Source organism: Opisthocomus hoazin, chromosome 8 (genome assembly GCF_030867145.1).
Source record: "Opisthocomus hoazin isolate bOpiHoa1 chromosome 8, bOpiHoa1.hap1, whole genome shotgun sequence".
Lineage (NCBI taxonomy): Eukaryota > Metazoa > Chordata > Aves > Opisthocomiformes > Opisthocomidae > Opisthocomus > Opisthocomus hoazin.
The window spans coordinates 32,906,272-32,928,447 of NC_134421.1; the positions used below are offsets into that span (position 1 = coordinate 32,906,272).

The 22,176-nt window shown below is 40.6% G+C and overlaps 1 protein-coding gene across 3 annotated transcripts in view; it reads right to left on the reverse strand.

Moving 5' to 3' along the window:
* Positions 1 to 22,176, reverse strand: part of LGR5 (leucine rich repeat containing G protein-coupled receptor 5) — a 97,309-nt gene that overhangs the window by 25,485 nt on the left and 49,648 nt on the right. For all 3 annotated transcript variants that reach the window (XM_075428864.1, XM_075428863.1, XM_075428862.1), the window contains exons 3-6: positions 16,108 to 16,179; positions 14,417 to 14,488; positions 4,116 to 4,331; positions 981 to 1,052 (exon numbers count right to left, since the gene is read on the reverse strand). In XM_075428864.1, coding sequence (XP_075284979.1) covers positions 981 to 1,052; positions 4,116 to 4,331; positions 14,417 to 14,488; positions 16,108 to 16,179 — 432 coding nt within the window. The remainder of the gene's footprint in view (positions 1 to 980; positions 1,053 to 4,115; positions 4,332 to 14,416; positions 14,489 to 16,107; positions 16,180 to 22,176) is intronic.

Below are 22,176 nucleotides of genomic sequence, written 5' to 3' on the forward strand. Positions count from 1 at the left end.
AGAGCCCCAAACTTCTTACTTTCTGATCTTACTAAAACACGAAAGTGGGCACTACATAGTTCTGTGGATGAGACAGTAAATAGTCACCTTTAGACTAGCATTATTCACGCTTGAAACTATGTCTGTTTGATCCTCATAATGGGCATTTTAGCCTCTGTCGTGGTTGGGTGAAATATCTAAAATCTCTGAAGATGATGCAGCTGACTGTGGCAGGTGCCAGGGGGAAGGATACGCAAGGTTTTACTGTCCCTGTAGCATTCTGGGGGTCTGTGGTCTACTCTAGCAGACAGCATCTTTATTCAACTAACTCTGTAGCGAAAGACTTGGCGCTAACCATCAGCACTGCATTCCTAGTTGGTGTTCTGTAGAAATATTTTTTGTTAGAAAGCTCATGAAAGTTTGAATTGATCTGAACAGAACCACGGTGAAAACCTGAGGAAATTTCAGTCTTTACCGGTGCTATTATTTATCAGAGCTCTTTAAAGACAAAAAACTTGTATACAGCTAAAACATCCTCTTCCCCTCTTGTAGAACACGTGTAATTTGGCTACCTGGCACTTTTGGTTTTTCCAGGGATAAAAAAAAATAAACCCATATATTTTTATAACCCTCCTCTATGGTGAGACAGTCTCTTAATGTTTAAGCTTTCCATTCTGACAATTTCCCAATCTAGCTATTAGCTTTATTGATCAAACAAGACAAATAAATAGTACTAAACTAGGCACTTCTTTTTTCAATGTTCAGTACCGTTATCAACTGTCCTTCAAACAATTTATCAACTGACAATGCTTATTAAAAAGGCAAATTAATTTTATAGTAAAAAATTGGATTTGCTACATAGAGCCACTGTAAACCATCACTTGTATCCTGTAGCGATTAGGCAAGCCAAAACCACATTTGGCTTTTAGGCTATTTTAATTCTTTCAGAATATTAATGAAAACACTTAAAAAAAAAGGAAACAAATAAGAGGTCAACTCACAAAGTCTCTAGGCTGTGGAGCCCATCAAAGCATTTCTTTCCCAGGGAGTAGATTCTATTGTTATGGAGATGTCTGCAGGGGAACATTAAGCACACAGTCAGGAAAGCACACTGCACACAGTGGACTTTAGCAAAACATTTTGATGGTTAAATCAAAAGTAACTTATTTTCAGGCATGCACTGATTATATGCAAGTCATGTTTTTGCAAGAGCATGTATAGGAGGCACCTCTGCTGCCCTCCCCCCTTTCTCCCGATATATCCCCACCCATGCAGGTTTCCATTTGTTTCATAGAAGGGATTTGTTTTAAAACTACCTAGACTGTGTAAAAAGGGTATATACTGGAGTTCCAGGTTGGGGTTTGCATATTGAGCATTGGGAAATTGCAGACATATTCTCATTGTTGGTTAAATAACAAGTTGCCTCAAAGACTGTGTGTGAGGTGCGTATTTGGAAGATGTCTGTTCAGAGGGTGTTACAGGGTATAGCACAGAACAGGAGCAGGTGAGGAGATGGATAATATGGCAGGCAGGAAAGGGGTGCTAGGCTTGCAGAATCAAAGACACAAAGCCATAGGACAAAAAAGTAATAGCTTCACTAAGAGGAATAAACTAACTGATCTTACAAGTGCTGTACCTTGCATTCCTTTAACACTACAAAAATCAAGAAATACTTTCTTAAATGTTTAGCAACTGAAAGTAATTTTGTTACATATTTCAACCTCTCCTCCCGCCTCCGCCCCGCCCCGCATGAAGGCTCAGAGTGCTGCCTATTTCTAAGTCTTTTAGACCGACATGAAAAAACCCACGCAGTGTGAAGGTCATTAATGGGAGCAGATACAACTTGGAGCCACTTCAGGTTGTTTTTTGAAAAGGATGCCTTTTTCCCAGCAGATTTTTCCTTCTATTTTATTCTTGATACTCTACCCATATAGTGAAGGGAAACTATGGGAGTAGACTTTAAAATAAAAGAAGGGCTGTGAATGAGGGGCTGCCAGGCACTTTCCTTTCAATGCTTCACTCTGCTCTGAAAATAGTGTTAAATATCACAGGCTCTCTGAATGTTCTGCGGAACCTACACAAATTGAGTCTACCTGTCCATCAAAGGCAGGGATTCTGACGGCAAAATGCAAATGTTCTGTGTCTTTTTCCTTTCCTAGGAAGAAACCTAATCCACTTTTTTTTTTTAATGACTACACTGACCTTTATTTAGCATGAAGAGGGCATCTCCAGATTCCAATTACATTTGGAACTTCAATGATAAAGATTCAAACCTGCTCGAATTGACCAAGCACTTTTACACTGAGCTGAAAATTTGCCAGACTGAATAGAGTAGCAAACAAAGAAAGTAGAACCACACACAGACATTTTGATGAGCCAAAAATATCAGATGTTGTAGTGAGGAATGATTCAATTATTAATCAATATGAAGCCCAGAAGATCAGAAATAAGCAAGGCAGATCTAAAATAAGGAAACCTAACTGAACAGAAGCAACCAGGGCATGAAACGAAATAATTTTCTCCTGCATTTAACTGTCCTTTTATCACTATATTTCTGGTAGGGATCTAGAGAACGATGTACAAGACAGTCTTTTGTCTTCAGCATTACTGAGGTAAGTCTAGAAGCTCAGTCAAATGCCAAGTCCATCCAGTCTTTTAACATCAATGGGATTGATACTTAATATAAACAGAAGGCAAAGATTCTGCGGTACAAGGCAGCTGTTACCCTCATTTTTGGTGCCCTATATGCTTATATGAATATGTTAAGCACTAGGCAGAGATGGTGATTATAAATGTCAACAGAGAAAACTGGCATGTGCTGGGTTCAGTGCTTATACTGGGGCTAGAACATGCTAAGTGTCTTACAGGCTATGGTTTCAGACAGCTTGTAAAGCTTGAATGTATCATGCTCTCTTTAATAATGCTCACATTTTCCAAAGTATCCTGAAAACTTCTCCACCTCAGTTCTCCACATTTTCTCCAGCCAGTCTAGAATTTTTTCCACTTGGTACATTCCCAGAAGATAAAAAGCTGAAACCACGCTCCACAGTATTCTTTCCAGATTTTGGTGTGAGCTACACATGTTTCACTTAGTTGGACTGATAGGCAAACATAACAAAATACAAAACTACATATACTTTCTATGAATGGAAATGAATACTTTTTTCTACTGGACGGCATTCTTTCCAAGTCACCCAGAAAGCTTTCAGTTCATTTCCTTTTTCTAATCTTCCCTCATTCAGTACACAATACCTTAGAGTCTTAGAGGGCACACAATTAATCTCTTCCTGTTTGTTTTGCTGACCAGACAGGGTGATTTTTTAAATTCCCTTACACAGTTCTTTACTGGAGATGGAAACTTTTAAGCTAGATCAAAACAAGTGATTTAGCAAATGCTAGTTTAACTGTAGGAAGATGTAAAAAATTTGCTTATCCAAGATAATTTTTTAGAATTTTATTATGTAGTACATATACAATCTAGAAAATTGAACTTATTTTTCAAAAAGAACATTTTCTGCAAGAAATGGAATTGAGCTCTTGGTAAAGCAATATTACTAAGCTTAGTGCAAATGTAGAAGGGAAACTGCAGATTTATAGCCCTGAGATATCAATTTAATACCAAGACTGCAAGACAAAACAGATGTTTAACTCACCCATGTATACACTGCTTTACCTATCATTTGAAGAGGGACTTTTTACAAGGGCATGTAGTGACAGGACAAGGGGCAATGGTTTCAAGCTGAATGAGCGCAAGTTTAGATTAGATATAAGGAAGAAATGGTAATGGATATAAGGTGGTGAGGCACTGGAACAGGTTGCCCAGAGAAGCTGTGGATGCCCTCTCCCTGGCAGTGTTGAAGGCCAGGTTGGATAGGGCTTTGAGCAACCTGGTCTCGTGGAAGGTGTCCTGTGCCCATGGCAGGGGAGTGGAACTGGATGATCTGTAAAATCCCTTCCAACCCAAACCATTCTATGATTCTATGATTTGCCAGCTGGGGAGGGAATATTTAATTATTAAAGGTTATCTCAAGCAACATCTAAATTAAACATTGCATCTTCAAGTCATTCATCACAAAATGGTCAAAGTCCTGCAAAGAAGCAGAGATTGTGGCTAAAAGACAATCGATAAAACTTACAGAACTACCAAACTAGACAGGTTTCCGAAAGCATAGTCTGGTATGTAATGAATTTTATTCAGTGCCAATGTCATTGCCTGAAGTGCTGGTAAACTTCTAAAAGCTTGGACGGGAATTTCTGTCAAAGAGTTATCGTCTAGCCACAGGTGTCTAAGGGAGACCAAGCCATTGAAGCAGTTGGGGGGCACATAGTTGATGTGGTTGGCATCCAGACGTCTAGGAGAAAAAGAAATAGAGAAAATTGACTCTGAGAAAAGAACAGTGGACTTACACAATGGATATCAGAAGTTATCACCAAGAACACAACCGAAAAGGATGGACACAGGTTGCTACACCCATTTTTCATTTCCTTGAGATTCTACATTTCCATCCTGTTTGCAACCTCGCCCCTGAGACCTCACATCATGTTTACAAGTTTCCTTGTCAGCTGTCTCTTCACAGACAGCTCTCCTTTCGAGCCATCAACTCACTGAGAGCACACGCTGATCATTTTTGAGCACAGCCTCCCTACAGAATGGGTATGAATTTGTTCCTTTTCCCAATTATTTGCAAGTATGGAATGAAAAAGTGTAAGAAACTCAGGCAGAGATTCTCTTTCATAACCTATAAGTCACTGAGCTGCAAGATGATCTGGGTTTCCATACACTAGACACCCATTCTAAGAGTCAAAATTAAAACTCACTTCTAAGTCTCTGTTCCTGTTTTATCTTTTCTTACATATTGTTTATTCCAGTGATTCTTAAGAGCATTGAAGTTCACATTTCGTAGTAGTGGAGCAAAATAGTTTTTAAATAGAGACCAGTTTTGCTAATGTGATGTATTTATTTTGAGAAAGAAGTTATTAAATATACTTCAGCTGCTGCAGAGCCAACAGAGGGAGCTCAACTGCACATCACACCTTTTCAGAGTCTGCAGGTGATATCTTGCTCTCACACTCATATAAATAAGGATTAAATCTACTGAACCTTTTGCAGATGTGGCACTAGAAGTATCATGTCATATATTCATTGACTTTTGCTTTTGCTCTGTTTTGCTTTCCAAATGTGATGCTTTCAGGGAAATATTTAAAAGTGTGCTTCAGATTTCTGAAACTTCGTGAAGCATACAGATAGTGACCTGTACTCCGATCCACTTCTTGTGCTTTTAATGTGTTGTAGCGACTTGTACCTTGTTTGGAACATGAAAGCCACGCTCTAAAACTTTTCTTGAAGATGTCTGTACAGAGGAGTAATTAAGTGAATGGTGAAACAGAAATGAATTTAAATAGATGTTTGAAAACATTACAGAACAAACAGACACACCCAGGGTACAAAGAAACCATTCTGCACAACCTAAATTCGGTCTGTTTGAAAGAAATGCAATAGTCTTTGTAGCAGGCACACTAATCTCTTTATTTAAAGCTGCTTCTTCATTTACAGTCATGTAAAATGTCAGGTCCATTCTATCTCCTGCTCCATGCTGCTCCTACCTACTACATGAGAACAAATAATGATTGCTACAGCTGCGTGCCAGGCTGGCAAATAACTGAGACAAGGTCAGTTGGAACAAATTTATAAAGTTCAGTGTCAAAGCCGTTGTACAATTAAATTTTCAATATAGTAACTGACATGGCAGGCAGCAGAGACAGAGCTTCCAACTCAAGGGTCTGTCAACAAATGGTTGAGGCTGGAAATGTTTAGAAATAGTCTTGCTGTACCTCCCCCAGTCCCCAGGCAACAACCACGCTACGTCTGTATTTTCAAATAAGGTATAATTTGAAAGAGTAGATGAGGTTTCTTTGTGTTTGGTCATAAGTAAATTTCTTCCCTGGGTGATGCTGGTATGTAAACTAAAAAGTTACAGTTGCCTTAGTTTGACAGTTACACTGATTAAAGAATTGAGGCTTTATTGAACCTAAATGCGTTACTGTATTACAGCTAACATCTTGTTCAACATTGAAGCTTGCCTGTGCAGCTCTGACTTCCCTGTTGACTTCACGGGACTTACTTACAGGATGCCTGGCTCTGTGGCAAAGCCACAGTCAGTTTCAGTTGTTTATATGTGATCCTGTGGCTGAAATTGCAGTATTTCTGCTGTTGTCAGTGAGACCAGGATTTTTACTTTACCAATATTTGGTAGCAAATCAAGGAACTGATTTTGTTTATAGCTGAAGTTTCCAAATATAAACCTACCACTGGCTATGCAAACAACATACATAACATAGAAAAAACATAGCAAAACAGGATTGCTGTAATATAAATGAGATTCTAGGTAGTTGGATTGTTTTTTAAACAAGCTTTGGAAGAAATTAAGAAGCTAAGATGATTTGTGCTGCAGGTCTTATAACTGGATTACATATCCTGCATGTGCTTGTAAGAAGTAGTGCCTCAAGTGCTCTTTTGTTATCTAATCTTTCTAAAATTTCCAAGTATCATTTTCCCTCTTGCAGATATTAAAAGGTTTCAGCAGTGGTTATGTTTCCTGTCATATTGTAGGTAAGGAACACTGTTGTGTAAAGCATTGGATCAAAATCGCCATTTTCAGCCAATTGTTTTACACGCGTTGATCAAAGTTTTGGCACTTCCAGAACTAAACCCATTAACTCACAAACATGACCCTATTTATAATTGAAAATACATAGATAAGGTGGTGAGTTTGAAAGCTGCTATTATATTCTAGAGAGAGCCAATTTAGGGAAACAGAAATGCTTGATCTCTTCTGATAGGCAGCATGAAAATAAAGCAGCGAGTATGAAATTCACCATGAGCTCACTTAAAATGTCCAAACCTTTCAAAGTAAATGCTTGAGCTATGTGGACTCTGTCCCACCAGTGTTTCCTGTGACATACTGTGAATGCTACAACCACATGCATAAATTATGAAAAGATTCATATAGAATTGTAAACAGGACTCACTTACTGGTACTCTGGAATGAGTGAAAGTAGATGTCTGAAAAATATTTGATTTGCATTTTTTTATCAATTCACTATGACTGGATAGTTAGTTTTGTGCCACTGATAGGTTTGTGAGGAAATATATTTTTTTTCCTCTTTCTGAGTCTTCTCTCAGGAGCAAGCCCAGTTACAACCTGGAAGTAGCTTGTGATCAAGAAATTCCTTAATGTCTTGTTGGCGTGTCTTGCTCATTCATTCAGCGTTAAATCAATTATTAGATAAGGGTTCCAGAAGGAGATTTCTCCCAGGTTATTCTCCCCTCTGAAATAAACAGCTGTTGCTGGGATTGCCTCTACTTGCAATGGATGAGGGCCTGAATACAACAATGGGACAGGAGAAGAGCAGAGCCACAAAGACAGATACAGAAGTCAAGGACAAAATATTTCTTCTGACACTTTTAAATCAGGAGAGGTTAAACCAAATGAAAAGGGGCCATATGTAAGAGGCAGGGAAGGCAGAGAAGTGAGAGCACATGGCAGATTACAGAAGGGGTGTGCTCCTTCGTTTCCTACCACCTTGCTCCTCTCCTGACCTGGCTCTGTTATGCAGGGAGCTGCAGACAAGCCTCTCCATAAGGTATGGAGCAATGATGGACAGAGGTTGGGGACAAGGCCTGTCTGGGGAGGGTATAATGGGCAGGAGGGGGTCACCTGCAGCCCCACCATCTTTACTAGTGTGTGGCGACATGGACCTTCTCAAAGATTTGTTCACAGGAGTTGGGCTAAAGTCCCTTTTAAATAATGGCAAGTGACACCAAAACTGGCTCTGAAAAGTAGATGTAATGAAAACATAGCTGGCTATTGTGAGCCATATTTTTCAAACATGGCCTTTTACACAGGATATCCCCTTCAATCCACAGGGGAAAATGCTAGGACTATTGTAAAAGCTTAATTATAACACAGCAGTTCCCACAGCTCACTTTCAGCTCTTCTCTTGTATGGGCTTTTTCAGGATTGACACAGAGAACCCTGTGTGGCAACAGCAAGACCAAAAAAGAAAAGTTGTAAGTCAAAGTTTAGGAGCATTTGTCTCTGTCCAACTGCTCAGTTCTACATGGGGATGTCTCTGAAGCTCTGGGATTTTCAATCCTTAGCGTTTCTCTTTGTAACCAAACATGCCGCTCAGGTATTTTGGTAAATCTGCACTCAAGATGGTGGGCCAGGATGCTAAGCTGTTGCGTAAAGCACAAACAGCCAGGTACTATGCTGTTTTTATGCAAAGATTGACTCTGATACTGGGTACCCTCAGTCTTCACAGGTGGAAAAAGGTGGAGGCCAGCAGGAGTTGTTGGGTTGTTCTAGGAATCTGCAGACTTAGATCAGGAGTCCACAGCTAGACTGGCACATTTGGTGCGGCTGGGAAGGCTCCCAGGTCCCGCAGCCAGCTGGCTCGCAGTGGCCCGTGCTACACTTGCGACCTCTCCCAGCCTCCCAAATGAGATGGCTGTATGCAGAGCACAGGCTGGGGACAGTCCCAGGGGCGTGTGAGATGCCAGATGGCCCCGGGGAACAGTTCAGGCAATGTTAATTGGCAAGGGTCAAAAGTGTGCCTAGCACCCTGTTAACAGTGCAGCAGGACAGACGGTCATGGTCAGTGCCTGGGAGCACTCTGAAGCACTGTTTGCTTTGCTAGACTGGCTGTAGCCACAGTCTGTCACTGTATGGTGCCCAGCACGACCTCCTCGGAAATGTAGTGTGAGCCCCCATACTGCTAACCACTCCAACATCGGCTTCTTGTCCTCCTCTCACATGTGGTGTATGTCCTGGTGGGATTCAGCCATGCAGGATGATTTCTGGCTAGAAGTTCTGAGGTTGAGAAATTTGTCTGTCCCTCACAAATGTGATAAAAAAATCCCTCTTTCGAGACTGCTCAGAAGACAGAAAAGAGTCAGACACCTAGTAGCTTCTACTGGATGAAAGAAAACATCACCCAGTGGCCTGGAATCGCTGATCTAGTTCAGCCTATAACTCTTCTGTTATCTAGTGCACCCCGGGGCTCTAGTGGCCTGGATTGTTAAGGGGTGCGATACAAAGAGGAGACTGCAATGGTGAGTTTTGACACATCTTCGCGTATGTGTACAGACACGTGCATGGGTACACACAACCCTGATTTAAAATGTGAGAAATTCCTCCTCAGGGAGTTTGTGGGTACCTGGTGAGGTACCGGGTTTCGTAAGAAGGATAATGCCTTCTGTAGGCTTCATTATCATGGGGTGTGACATGGAAAACCACAACTAAAGCTCCTGTCTTTTCATGAAAACAGTTTTCTTGGCAGAATGTGTTTTCATCAAAGTTGTTTCATCTTTTAACTAAAAATCAGGATTATTAATACAGACATCAAAATGGAAAAAAACTTAACACTTCTGAAAAAAAGACTTTTTAATTTCAAGCCTCAACTGGAAGCATTTCAGAACTCTGTGCCCTCAAAGTCTTCAACTCTTTGTTCGGATTAAGAACACAAACTTGTCTTGAAATGTCAAATATTTGAATGAGTAGGGAGAAGATTAAAAATCTGTTTGCTGACCTGTTCCAGACAGGCAATTATTCAGCACAACCAAGATGATTTCTACATAATCTTTTACGTAAAACTCAGTGTCACCATCAGGCGCTCCAGAGATACCGAAATATCTTAAAAATAAAATTTAAGCAATTTACAAATTCTGTTAGGAAATTTAAAACAAATGTCATTGATACTATTTTCTTATCTTGTAACTTGTAAAGTCAAATTAATTTGCTTCACTAAATTCCAACTTTGCAGGTTGTCAAGCAAGAAAAGGTGGTTTATTTTTCCCTCTATCAACTGTTTCCAGTGCTTTGGAAGAGAAGCTGAGTGGTATTCTGCCCTATTTTCTACAATCAAAAGTAAAAGTACTCTTAAATTTTTCAGGAATGAAAGTGGGTGATAGAGTAAATAACGCTTCCTTTTAAATGTCCTTCATGACTGGTTTGACATGGGCAGTGAGACAGCAACTGATCTGTTCCTGACATATTGACTATTTCTGTGTCTGACAATGCAGCAGTAAAAGCTGCCCTTTAACAATGATGTCTAAACAAGAAAATAAACAGGGAGTGGAGTTTCCTCTGTAGTATTCACTGCAAAGGGTTGTACTACAATAGTCCCAATAAAAGAACAGCAGAAGCTTTGCTTTTCCTTCAGCAATGCCAATTACACTTTCCTCCTTTTTGCAGCAACATTCACAAATGGAGATCTGCCACTTATTGGTTGCCAGTAACATAAAATTTGTGTTAACATGTTCAGGGAAAAAATAAAAAAAAATTATTGATATGTCATTGCCTGCTTTACCAATCCCTTCTTCCTCAAAAATACTTAAATTATATGCCAATTCTGGTACTTAAGGGATGTCATTAGAAATGACAAGACAATTACACTAGAGGAAAAAAGATATCTATTTAAACAAATATATACATTAAATGAAAAAAATTGGACAGGAAACAAGCTGTTAATTAATAAGAATATTTGAAAAACAAATCAATATACATATGTAAAAGGTTTTTGGACTATACAGGTATATTTAAAATCACTAAAAGGCTTCTTAATTTAAAGGCAGAATGGACATACTGGTGCTGTGGGAAACACAAAATCCAGAGACCATCTGCTTATAGTCAGTTCTAAAAAAATACACTTGCTCAAGTTGAGTAAAAGGGAAGACATCATTCAAGTGACAGTTCGAACCCTGCTGCCAAGATCTAAGTTGTGACACATCAGTGATTGTGTGTTCTTCCCTTTCAATCATGGTACCTGCAAACATATTTTCCTCTTCTTGGCTTAACAGAAATAAATGCCATTTGAATTGTTAGAACTAGTAATCCAGACAACTTGTATTCACATTAGATTTCAGAGGAAAATTATAGCCCGTAAAATAAGTTGAAGATATCCTTCTGCTGAACTTGGAGATCAAAACCACATCTCAGAACCAACATGTTCTGGTTACTTCTTTAAATCTTCCTGCCACAAAGGGAACTGGAGTCCTATGCAATCTTTGTCCAAGCTCTGGTAGCTGAACTCATTTATTAATCCTCTTCACAGTGACTAAGGCAGCAAGGCAGTTAGTGTGGCTTGCCCCTCTGCATGACTGGCTTTCTTGAATAAGACCAGAAAAGGCAGAGATTTGAGTCCTGTCACCGGTTTTCAGTTTTTCGGATCTATACTAACCTAAAGCAAAGGGTTAATGAGGCTTCCAGAAACCATGCCATCTGCATAGTTGAACACAATAAATACAAGAAGTTGCTATCTTACAGGAATTGCCTTTGTGAAGACTTTTAACCTCTTAATTACACCCTTGAAAAGACTCCTGCTATTTCAAAGGTTTCAAGAAATAACTCCTTTTGTAAATCAGAAACCAATGCAAGATCCACCTTGTGAACAGAAAATTCCTAGACTGTATGAAAGAAGAAATTGAATCTCTGCACACCTTTATCTGACAGGCAAAACCCAGTTTAAGCAAACAAAAGAATAATAGTTTTCTTTTCCTCAAAGAGGTCTCTTTTGCTGGTGATCGTCTTTCAGGTGACAGCAGCTTTTCTGTACAAACCCGTATCATTCCATCTTGGGTCTGCTACACAGCTGTCTAAAGGTTTCTACTGACCACTCCTATTCTCCCTCTGTTTTAATTCTGTCACAAAATATCAGTCCTCTACATAGACTGCACAAACTATGTTTGGTTTACTTCTTCAACTTGTTCACCCAAGGAGAAAAATACTTGCAACAAAGCCTGAGAGAGACTGTCATTTTGTTTAGAAACTGTGCTGAAAATTCAACAGTCTCTTTCAGAGCAACAAAGTAACTCTTGTTTGCTTGGCTTATCGTGTTTTGGACCAGAATGTGTATAGAGCGATGTGATCTCAGCAAGACTTTTTTTGTTTATTTAGTAGAAAGAAAATCTAATATAGTCACTAGAACAGCATTTTCTCATGACTTTTTCAAAGATCAAAGCAAAGAACTGTAACCTCATAAGTATATGGCTGAGATATTTCAGTCTGTGTCTGGTCAATAAAGAAGAAAGGAACTGACCAAATAACAATTATAAGATAATTAATTCTTAGGGCTGTTTCACCTTTAGAAACCCTAACGAATGCTTTGTATATTAAGGAGGTAAATGTTCAAGATGGACATAAGAACCTGGGAGCTAATACAGTATAATGTGTGTCTGCGTAGTGGTAGGTCACACACAGACAACATAATTTTGCTGGAAATCAATTCACTTCATTAATTCTGTTCTTCAGATTTTAGCTAAATTGAATGTATGCAAAAGATGTCAGCCTTCTGGTGGAACTTCTTTACACATACAAAAAGGAAGAAAGCATGTTCAACACAGTACATTTCTCAACCAATACATCTGAACTCTAACCAGACTGGATAGCTGGGTACAGATGCTCACTCTATCCTTGTCATTGTTAGACTTTTATCAGTGACACTTGCAATCAGTGCGCACTTTAGCAAAATCTTTTGTGATAGTTATTTGAACTTACAGATTGACTTCCATATTTAGATCTTAGAACTTTTCAGGAAAATAATTTTATTTCAAAGTAATTCTGTGAAAATGTTAAGATGGTCAACTAAAGAACAGAGAAGTGTCAGCTGACATTTTACTCTGTCCAAAGAACCCGCCTGCCTATCTTCAAAAATTCAGATATTTTATGCTCATTCAAACATTCAAAATCAGTAGATACTTCAAAAAATTTAGTAATTTTTTTTTGTATCAGGTGACAATGGAATTCTGTGGATAATTCAGAAACATACTCTATTTACTGTGTCCTGCATTGAGACAGCAAGAGTGGGCTTGTGGCTACAAAACGTGAACTGCAGGTGCAGCAGAAGGAACTCAATGATACTCAATTGACTGAACAAGCACATGGCAGATGAATTTCAGTATAGATAGGCGTCAAGTGAGGCACTTAGGGAAAAGGCAATTTCAACTTCACATGACAAACTCTTGAGGAGCTACTAATATGCCAGAAAGAGGTCTCACAGTTGTACTAAGTATGAAAATAACAGCTCAGTGTTCAGTAAAGGTTAAAAAAATTAAGCAAAACAAAGTCTGGGGAGTTAGTTGGAAAGCGAACAAAAAAGCATCCATAATTCTCTCTGCAAATCCATGGTGTGCAAACACTTTAAACATGCTGTGCAGGTCTGATCCCTCCTTGATTCATCTCAAATCAAATATACGAGAACTGAAAAAAAGTTCAGTAAGAATGACAAGGATGACCAGAGGAAGGGAATAGCTCCACATGAGAAACAATCGTAACAGCCCATGTCTGAAAAACATGACTAATGGAGATAGGAAAGAGGTCTATAAAATCTGGTGCACACCCATAAGGAACTGCTGTTTCCACTTTTGCTTGATGCTGCATGTCGGGGACATCGAATGAGCTGGGAAGTTCCAAGTAAATAACAGGAGTTACTTCACCAAGCTACACAGGACTAGCTGATCAGCAGATAAGCTGCCACAAAAATCGTGAGTGTTACATTGGCTCAAGAAACAGTCACAGAAACTCACTGAAGAAAATTCTTTAAGAGCTATTAAATTTAAAGAAGCCACAGTAGCCTCAGTGAGTCGCTGAGTACAAACCTCTGGCAGCTGGGACAGTTTGCCAAAGGAGTATTATTATATTCTTTGCCTGACCTTCTAGTTTTCCTTTGGCATCTGCTGTTGAAGAGTGGATACTGGGCTGGGTCAGCTTTTAGAATGACCTGGTACAACCATCCTTACATTATGGGGCAGAAGCACATGAAAATAATTTCATTCATAACACGAAACAGCCAGTCCTCTTTCCTAGTCTAGCAGTTCTGGCAGGAGTTCTGTTAAAACTGAAGCTCATGGACTGAGTCAGCATGCCACAGTCAAGAACTATAAATACGGAGACCTGCCTGAAGCACAGAATGTAATTAAGCATCCTCTAGTACACTTTGTTTCATGAGTTAATAGTGTTTTCCATACTGCTTAAAAAGAAAAAAAATTACACTAAATGAAAAAAAAACAAGGGAGTCATTTGGGATTCTTTCCTTTCCCCTGTAAAGAATCTTAACAAGAAACCATGGGAAAGACCAGTGCTTAAGGGACCATATTCTTCTTGACAGACAGAAAGCATTGCAGGGCAAGGAGTGTCTTCTCAGACAGTGAACCAGTTTATAACATTGCAAAGAAGCTGCTGGTGTCATGAAATTACTGAAATGAAATCAGTTACGTTTGATGTTTAATTGAGAATACAATTCTCTTGAAAAGCAGCTCAAAGAGAGTTAAAAGGAAAAGTTGATGCAGTGCATTATTAAGTGATATTAACAGGTAATTAATAGGCAATCATATTATTGTTCATGCAATGTTACAAGTTGATTTATCAAGCATACTCACAGAGACTGCAGGCTGTGCAAGTTCTGGAGTGCTTCAGTAGGAACCTGGCGTAGTTGGTTGTTCTGCAGCATCCTAGGTTTTGAGTAGCAGAAAAAACAGAATGAACATGGTAAAGATAATTTCTTTCTACTGTAAATATTCTTCCAAGCTTACCTCTTTTGTACTGGTTCTACTTCAAGATTACAAACAAAGGAAAGCTACACAAATACTCTGTTCCCCTGCGCCGGCCAAATGCCAGTGGTCTTCAAACCAAACAAATACTGTAGTGTATTAACTTTGTTAGCAGCTACACATCAGATTTGAGCAGGATTTTCAAAGCAGCTGAGGAAGTTAAAAGAATAAATCCAATTTGCTTTCAATAGGGCTTGAGCTCCAAACTGTCTCCAGTGATTCTGAAATTGTCATCTCTATGTAGTGATTTCGTTTTCCTTCTGAAGTGCTTCAGTTTCTTATTCTGATAAAGCTCTGAAGGACTGACTCTTGAAATCCTTACCCAAGAAAATGCTACTATGGCAAATAATAGAATTTTAACTGTATTAGGAGTTTATGATTTGGTTTGAATAAAATCTTATCTCTGTAAAAACTGCTGAATTTTTCCCAACGAAATAAATTTTCTCAAACAGGAGGTTGCCAGCAATGACCTGACAAATCTCTTTTCTGAAATATCACATCATTTATCTTGCCAAGATTGAAGAACCACCTTTCATTCCAAAAGCATCTTTTCCTCCCTTTGAATACAGTTTCACTCACACCACCTAAGATCCTTGCTTGGACCAACTCCTATATATATAAAAGGATTCTAAGTGGGTACAACTGAAGCAGTATATGCTGCCTTCAAAATGAGGCATACTCTATTGGACATTGTAAATTCAATAATTTTTGGCAGGCCTAAATCTCCTTAAGCCAACAAGTGCTACAGCTGGCCAACTTAAGAGTAGATGGAGTGGGAAGCTCTTCATACTTCTTTCCTACTTACGTATTTTTCCAGTAGAGCTTTGTATACTCTTACAGTAGCATCTGGCTTGGCTTGACGCTGCCTAGGAGTTTGGCGTTCTTGCTAACAATACAGCTTCTGTGAACTTCACATAGGCAAAGGTCCCCTCTAGTATAAATATTGTGAGATGTGGCCTGCTAACAATTTTAGTAATTATATGTACTGTCTTATGACTCCAAGTAACACAGATTTTTGTAATATTTTTTATAATTTTTGTCATAGTAATTATATCACAAAGAACAACATAGGAAATATGAACTGCACATTAAATTAGATGGTATTCTACAAAAATGATTTTCCCCTGTCACTCAAAAAAAGGAAAAGGCAATTTACCCCATTTTGTGTGATCGTGAAAAGTTCACTAAGATTTTTAGACCTGAAATCAGAATTTTTGAGACAATTAAAGAAACTATTAACTGAACCAAATTTTACCTTTGATATTGTACAGAGACATCTACTTGATGAGCAAGTTGCTTTTAGAATGCCATTAATGTTTTCCAACCTTTGTGTTTAGGATATGTTCTATACGAAAAAACAAAGATTTAATGATATTCATATGTATCTTCATTTCAGCTGAATTGTTCAAAATGAGCTGATCAAAATACGTAATTTACTTGATCGAAACTTCACTGGTTAATTAGTTCCCCGGAGCATTTAGGAAATTAGAAATACATCAAACAACACACAGTTTACTTACAGCACTTTAAGACTGAAAAGGCCAGCAAAGACTCCCTTAGGAATGTATGTCAAGCCGTTTCCTGCAAGACGTCTGCAAAGTTTGAAAAAGGAAAAGAAAAAGAGTGAATACTTTTTCTCCTCATGTGGAATTAATTTGGTTGTTAAAAAGTGCAACACAGCTATGTTTGAGCAACTGATGCCAGAGGCAGTAGTTTAAGAGCCTTGTTTTGTCATTAATACACTTTTAAAAGCAAAAAAAAGAGAGAAACTCTTAACTGTACAGTTGATTTACTGACAGCTGGACTGCAGAGACAAAATGCAGTTTCATTGCAAATTGAGCTTATGGTTTAGAATGCACATCAAATTCTTCATATTGTTCTTTTTAAGGATTAGAGCAATCTCAGCAACTAAAATACAGATATACTGACAACAGTTAGCATTGCTGAATTTAGCGGCATGCACTTCTGGAACTGTGCATGTATGATGTCTGTGAACATTTAACTCATCTGCGCTAATATCAAAATGTATCCAGATAATAAAGACCACAGTTAATTTTAAAATAACTACACATGAAATTGCTGTACTGGTGGAATCATAGTTTTCCCTGTGAGCAGATGTGTAATAGGTTGGCATAAAGTGTATTTCCTAAATTTTGTAGGGCCTTTTTTTCCTACTTACATTGCACCTTCCTTCTCAGAACGCCTGAAAGTATTTTACAGACCGAGGTAAGTACAACAAATACCTCTGTAAAGCATGTTACTCTGACAAAAATAGACTGCATTCTGTAAAGGTCTGTGCCTAGGAAAGAGATCACGTATTTGATGTGAAATAATGGCATTTCCATGTTCCCTATCAGTGCAACTCCAGAGCATCTTGCATTTAGCTTCCTGACATCTCAGTTCAGCATGAGTGTGCTATGATAGCTGTATCCTAGCTGGAAAACCGGCTGGTAGGAGCCAGATTCCCAGTCAAGTTACTTTGCGTCAGTAAAGCCATAGTGTCTGCTCTTCACTGGCAACAAATGTGGGTTGATAGGACACAACCCTCTTGCATTTGCAGACCAAGGTAAGCGAAGTGGAATTGATATTTCCCATCAGCTAAGATATTGCACGCCAAAACTGCAGACAGTTACCACAGACCAGCTGATGTGATAACAGAGTTGACATCTGATTTGGCCTCTGGCCCCTTAGGAAAGACCACAGGACTAGATCCAGAAAATGCTGTTGGTATCAAGCTGCCAGAGAGGAATCTACAGCACTGAAGTAGGCACCAGAGTTGCCAACACTGTTCATGGAAAAGGCCAGGTGTTTATGACTGCAACCCCAAAGATCCAGCACTGACTGGCCCTTAAAAATCTTCCTTTGCAGTTCAGTTGCTCCAAGCTAACTGCAGGGTCCTGAGCACACCTCTTTAGACATTTCTTTCATAAAGAAAATAAAATTAGGATATAAAGAAAATGTGATTCTAGATCCCAGTTCCAAAGACTTTTCAGGCATATTCAGTTCGTGGAAAAGGCTCTTCTCTGTACAAACAGACCTCCTGAGCGATGTGACCTAGAACTGCAAGCAAGTCGCTCTTCCCTCTCTCTGTTCAACTGACTTAACTGTGCTCTGCAGAGGCGCTCAGCTTCAGACGGAACCGCTGAGCTTGTCTCTCACTTTGGAGCACACTGGACTCCGATGCTCAGACATCTGAGAATTGGGCATGTGCACCTGAATTCTTGCAGGCAGATGAGTGAACCAAACCTGGCTCACTTGCTCCAAGGCAAGGCACTCGAAGGCTGAGCCAGTATTGTTTTGCACCCAAAGGCTCAGTCCATATTTTTTTTCAGATGTGTGAGGGGCTTCTCCAGCTTGAGCTTTCATCCTGAATGAAAATGGCAATGACTTTTGGGTTGTTGCTCGATCAAGCCGGTGTGTTAGGCACAATAGACTGGGTCCCTGAAAGTAAATGACATTTGTGGGTCACCGACTAGTAGAGGCTCAGGACTTACCTAATGCTGATCTCAGTTTATGATAGGATTTTCTGGAAAGACTAAAGACTGCTGGTCGCTGTTTAAATGTCACTTCCTCCATGCTCAGGAGCGGTGCATCCCCCTGAGAAAGAAATCGAGCAAAGGAGGCAGGAGACCTGCATGGTTAAACAAGGAGCTTCTAGCAGACATCAGGTGGAAGAGAAAGGTCCATTGAACGTGGAAAGAGGGGCAGGCCACTTGGGAAGAATACAGGAATGTGGTCAGAGCATGCAGGGATGCCAAGAGGAAGGCCAAAGCGCACCTGGAATTGAAGCTGGCAAGGGATGTCAAAAACAACAAGAAGGGCTTATTCAACTACATCAGCAGCAAAAGGAAGGCTAGGGACAATGTGGGGCCGCTGCTGAATGAGGCGGGTGTCCTGGTGACGGAGGATGCAGAGAAGGCAGAGCTACTGAATGCCTTCTTTGCTTCAGTCTTCAGTGCCAAGGCAGGCCCTCAGGAATCCCAGGCCCCGGAGGTAACAGAAGAACCCTACAGAGAGGATGACTTTCCCTTGGTTGAGGAGGACCGCGTGAGGGATTGCTTAAGCAATCTGGACGTCCACAAATCCATGGGCCCCGATGGAATGCACCCACGAGTGCTGAGGGAGCTGGCGGATGTCATTGCTGAGCCACTCTCCATCATCTTTGAGAGGTCCTGGAGGACAGGAGAGGTGCCCGAGGACTGGAGAAAGGCCAGTGTCACTCCAGTCTTCAAAAAGGGCAAGAAGGAGGACCCAGGGAACTACAGGCCGGTCAGCCTCACCTCCATCCCGGGAAAGGTGATGGAGCAGCTTATCCTGGAGGTCATCAACAAGCAAGTGGAGGAAAAGAAGGTTATCAGGAGTAGTCAGCATGGATTCACCAAGGGGAAATCATGCCTGACCAATCTGATAGCTTTCTACGATGGCATGACTGGCTGGGTAGATGAAGGGAGAGCCGTGGATGTTGTGTACCTAGGCTTCAGCAAGGCTTTCGACATGGTCTCCCATAATATCCTCCTAGGGAAGCTCAGGAAGTGTGGGCTGGATGAGTGGTCAGTGAAGTGGATTGAGAACTGGCTGAATGGCAGAACTTAGAGGGTTGTCATCAACGGCGCTGAGTCTAGTTGGAGGCTGGTAACTAGTGGTGTCCCCCAGAGGTCAGTACTGGGCCCAGTCTTGTTTAACTTCTTCATCAACGACCTGGATGAAGAGTTAGAATGTACCCTCAGCAAGTTTGCTGATGACACCAAACTGGGAGGTGTGGTAGACACACCGGAAGGCTGTGCTGCCATTCAGCATGACCTGGATAGGCTGGAAAGCTGGGCAGAGAGGAACCTGATGAGGTTCAACAAAGGCAAATGCAGGGTCCTGCACCTGGGGAGGAACAACCCCATGCACCAGTACAGGCTTGGGGCAGACCTGCTGGAGAGCAGCTCTGTGGAGAGGGACCCGGGTGTCCTGGTGGACGACAGGTTAACAATGAGCCAGCAGTGTGCCCTGGCTGCCAAGAAGGCCAAAGGCATTCTGGGGTGCATTAGGAGGAGGTTGGACAGCAGGTCGAGGGAGGTTCTCCTTCCCCTCTACACTGCCCTAGTGAGGCCTCATCTGGAGTACTCTGTCCAGTTCTGGGCTCCCCAGTTCAAGAAAGATGAAGAACTACTGGAGAGAGTCCAGCGGAGGGCTACAAGGATGATGAGGGGACTGGAACATCTCCCCTACGAGGAGAGGCTGAGGGAGCTGGGCTTGTTCAGCCTGAAGAAGAGAAGGCTGCGAGGGGACCTTATAAATGCCTACAAATATCTGAAGGGTGGGTGTCAGGAGGATGGGGCCAAGCTCTTTTCAGTGGTGCCCAGCGACAGGACAAGGGGCAATGGGCACAAACTGAAGCAGAGGAAGTTCTGTCTGAACGTGAGGAAGAATTTCTTCCCTCTGAGGGTGACAGAGCACTGGAACAGGCTGCCCAGGGAGGCTGTGGAGTCTCCTTCTCTGGAGATATGCAAGACCCGCCTGGACAAGGTCCTCTGCAGCCTGCTGTAGGTGATCCTACTTCGGCAGGAGGGTTGGACTAGATGACCCACAGAGGTCCCTTAAAACTCCTACCATTCTGTGACTCTGTGATTCTGTGATTCTGTGATTCTGCTTCATTCCCACAGCACCCTTTGGCTCTGATACTTTACTGACATGACTGGACATTAGTCTGGACATAAGCCTGACATCAACCAGAAACTGAGGAGTCCACGAAACGTTACTGGAAAAAAAATGAGTACAGGTATTGAGGTTTTCACTTACTGTAAGTTACTGCTTTGAGTGTCATATGGAAAGCTTGATACAGAGCAGATGACTAAACCCACATGTCTAAAGACTCAAGCTGGTGCTCTGTCAGGGCACCATCCCTTCTTAGGTGTGACAGTGTTGTGGCAATTTTCATACCTGTCACAATGCAAAGTGCCAGATGCACTACATGTTCATACCACCTTTTTGAACTGGAATACTCTTCATAAAATCGGCTAGGTGAGAAGATCAGACTGGTTTAAGAGCTTCTGGAGAAGGACTCTATCTAGCAATTATGAAGCATGCTCCTCCCTGTTCCAAATGCAGGACTGTGGCAATTTAACTGGGACACTATGCAGCTTTGAAGTTTTGTTTCAATGTGTAATACTCACTTTTCCCAGCTTCAGAGCATCATCATGGCTTTCTGTGGTAAGCTTAATGTCTGGCATTTTTTGAAACTGGACTACCATATTTAAAGACATTTTTATGTTACCTGTAATGTATACCTAATATATTTAGAAAGAAATTCCTAAGCACAGAGACACGCCTATACACGTACATGCTATGCATCTCACTGACATTCAGGATGGTTTTAGTGAGACTGTACTGCATTGGGCTGTATTTGAGCTTAGTCTCTGACGGCTACAACTTTTCTATGTAACTTTTTTCCCTGTTTCCTTTTGTGGCCAGGTTTTCTGTCAAACTGTCTTCAGAAGACTGGCCAGATTAAACTGTTGGCATTCTGACTGTAAGGTCCACTTGGATCATCTGGCCACCCATAACATACCACCCTAAGAGCATGACCCCTCCACACGGGCCCAACTCCAACACCTTTTAGAGGACTATTTGAAGCCGACAGTTGTAAGCAACGGATGCTGTGCTATGTTCCTGAGCTTTTCTGAGTGGTAATTACCTGCACTATTAAACTGAGACGTAATTTTTTCCTCTTTTGTTTTGTTTTGGTTCTTTTCATATTCCAACCCTTGTTTTATATTCTGCTTCCTTCCCTTCTAGATCTCAGTTATTAACTATGTCTTGTACAAACACTTTAGACAGATGAAACCACACATTAATCTTCTTTTTGGTAGACATAGCTTCTGCATTTACTTCTTATGAGTTTTTCAAACCTCAGGTCATTCTTGAAGTTCTGCTTTGAATATTTTTCAGTTTGGAAATAGCTCTCACTACTTTTGCAGACAGTGGTAAATACTATCTTATATGATACTATTCTGCTTATGCAGCAGCAGATCACACTCCTCATGTATGGCCCTACATTTTTCAGTAGAGGGCTACATCAAATGTATCACAAATGCCAAAATACATTTATGTCCGTGTAGTTCTCTCACCAAGCAAAATGACAATGTCAGAAAAGATAGACATCTGGCAACAATTATTTTCAATGTAATGATATTGTTTGACCTTCAGTTACAATATTGAATTCTTTCTCATGATGCCCTTTTCATGATTTTCTGTGGAACCAGCTTCAGGCAAACCACCTATCTATCCCCAAGACACTCCATGAGACCACTTCTGGACACTGACAGAACAGTAGCATCTCTCCAGCCCTTTGGAATTCCTCAGCATTGTGGTATTTGGTAAAAATCAGCAAAAATTATTATTTGGGATCGTTGCCTAATTCTTTTAATATTCTTGGATGAAAGTTAGCATACCAGTTGTCTAAGGCATGCTGCAAAGCTCATTAAGTTTGGCTTATTTGTTCCTGAACATTTTTAATGCCTTCCTTGCAGGTTTTTCCTGCTGTTACTGTGTTTCTGAGTCTTGGCACAGGGGAAAATTAATCCCCTTGTTGACACTACAGT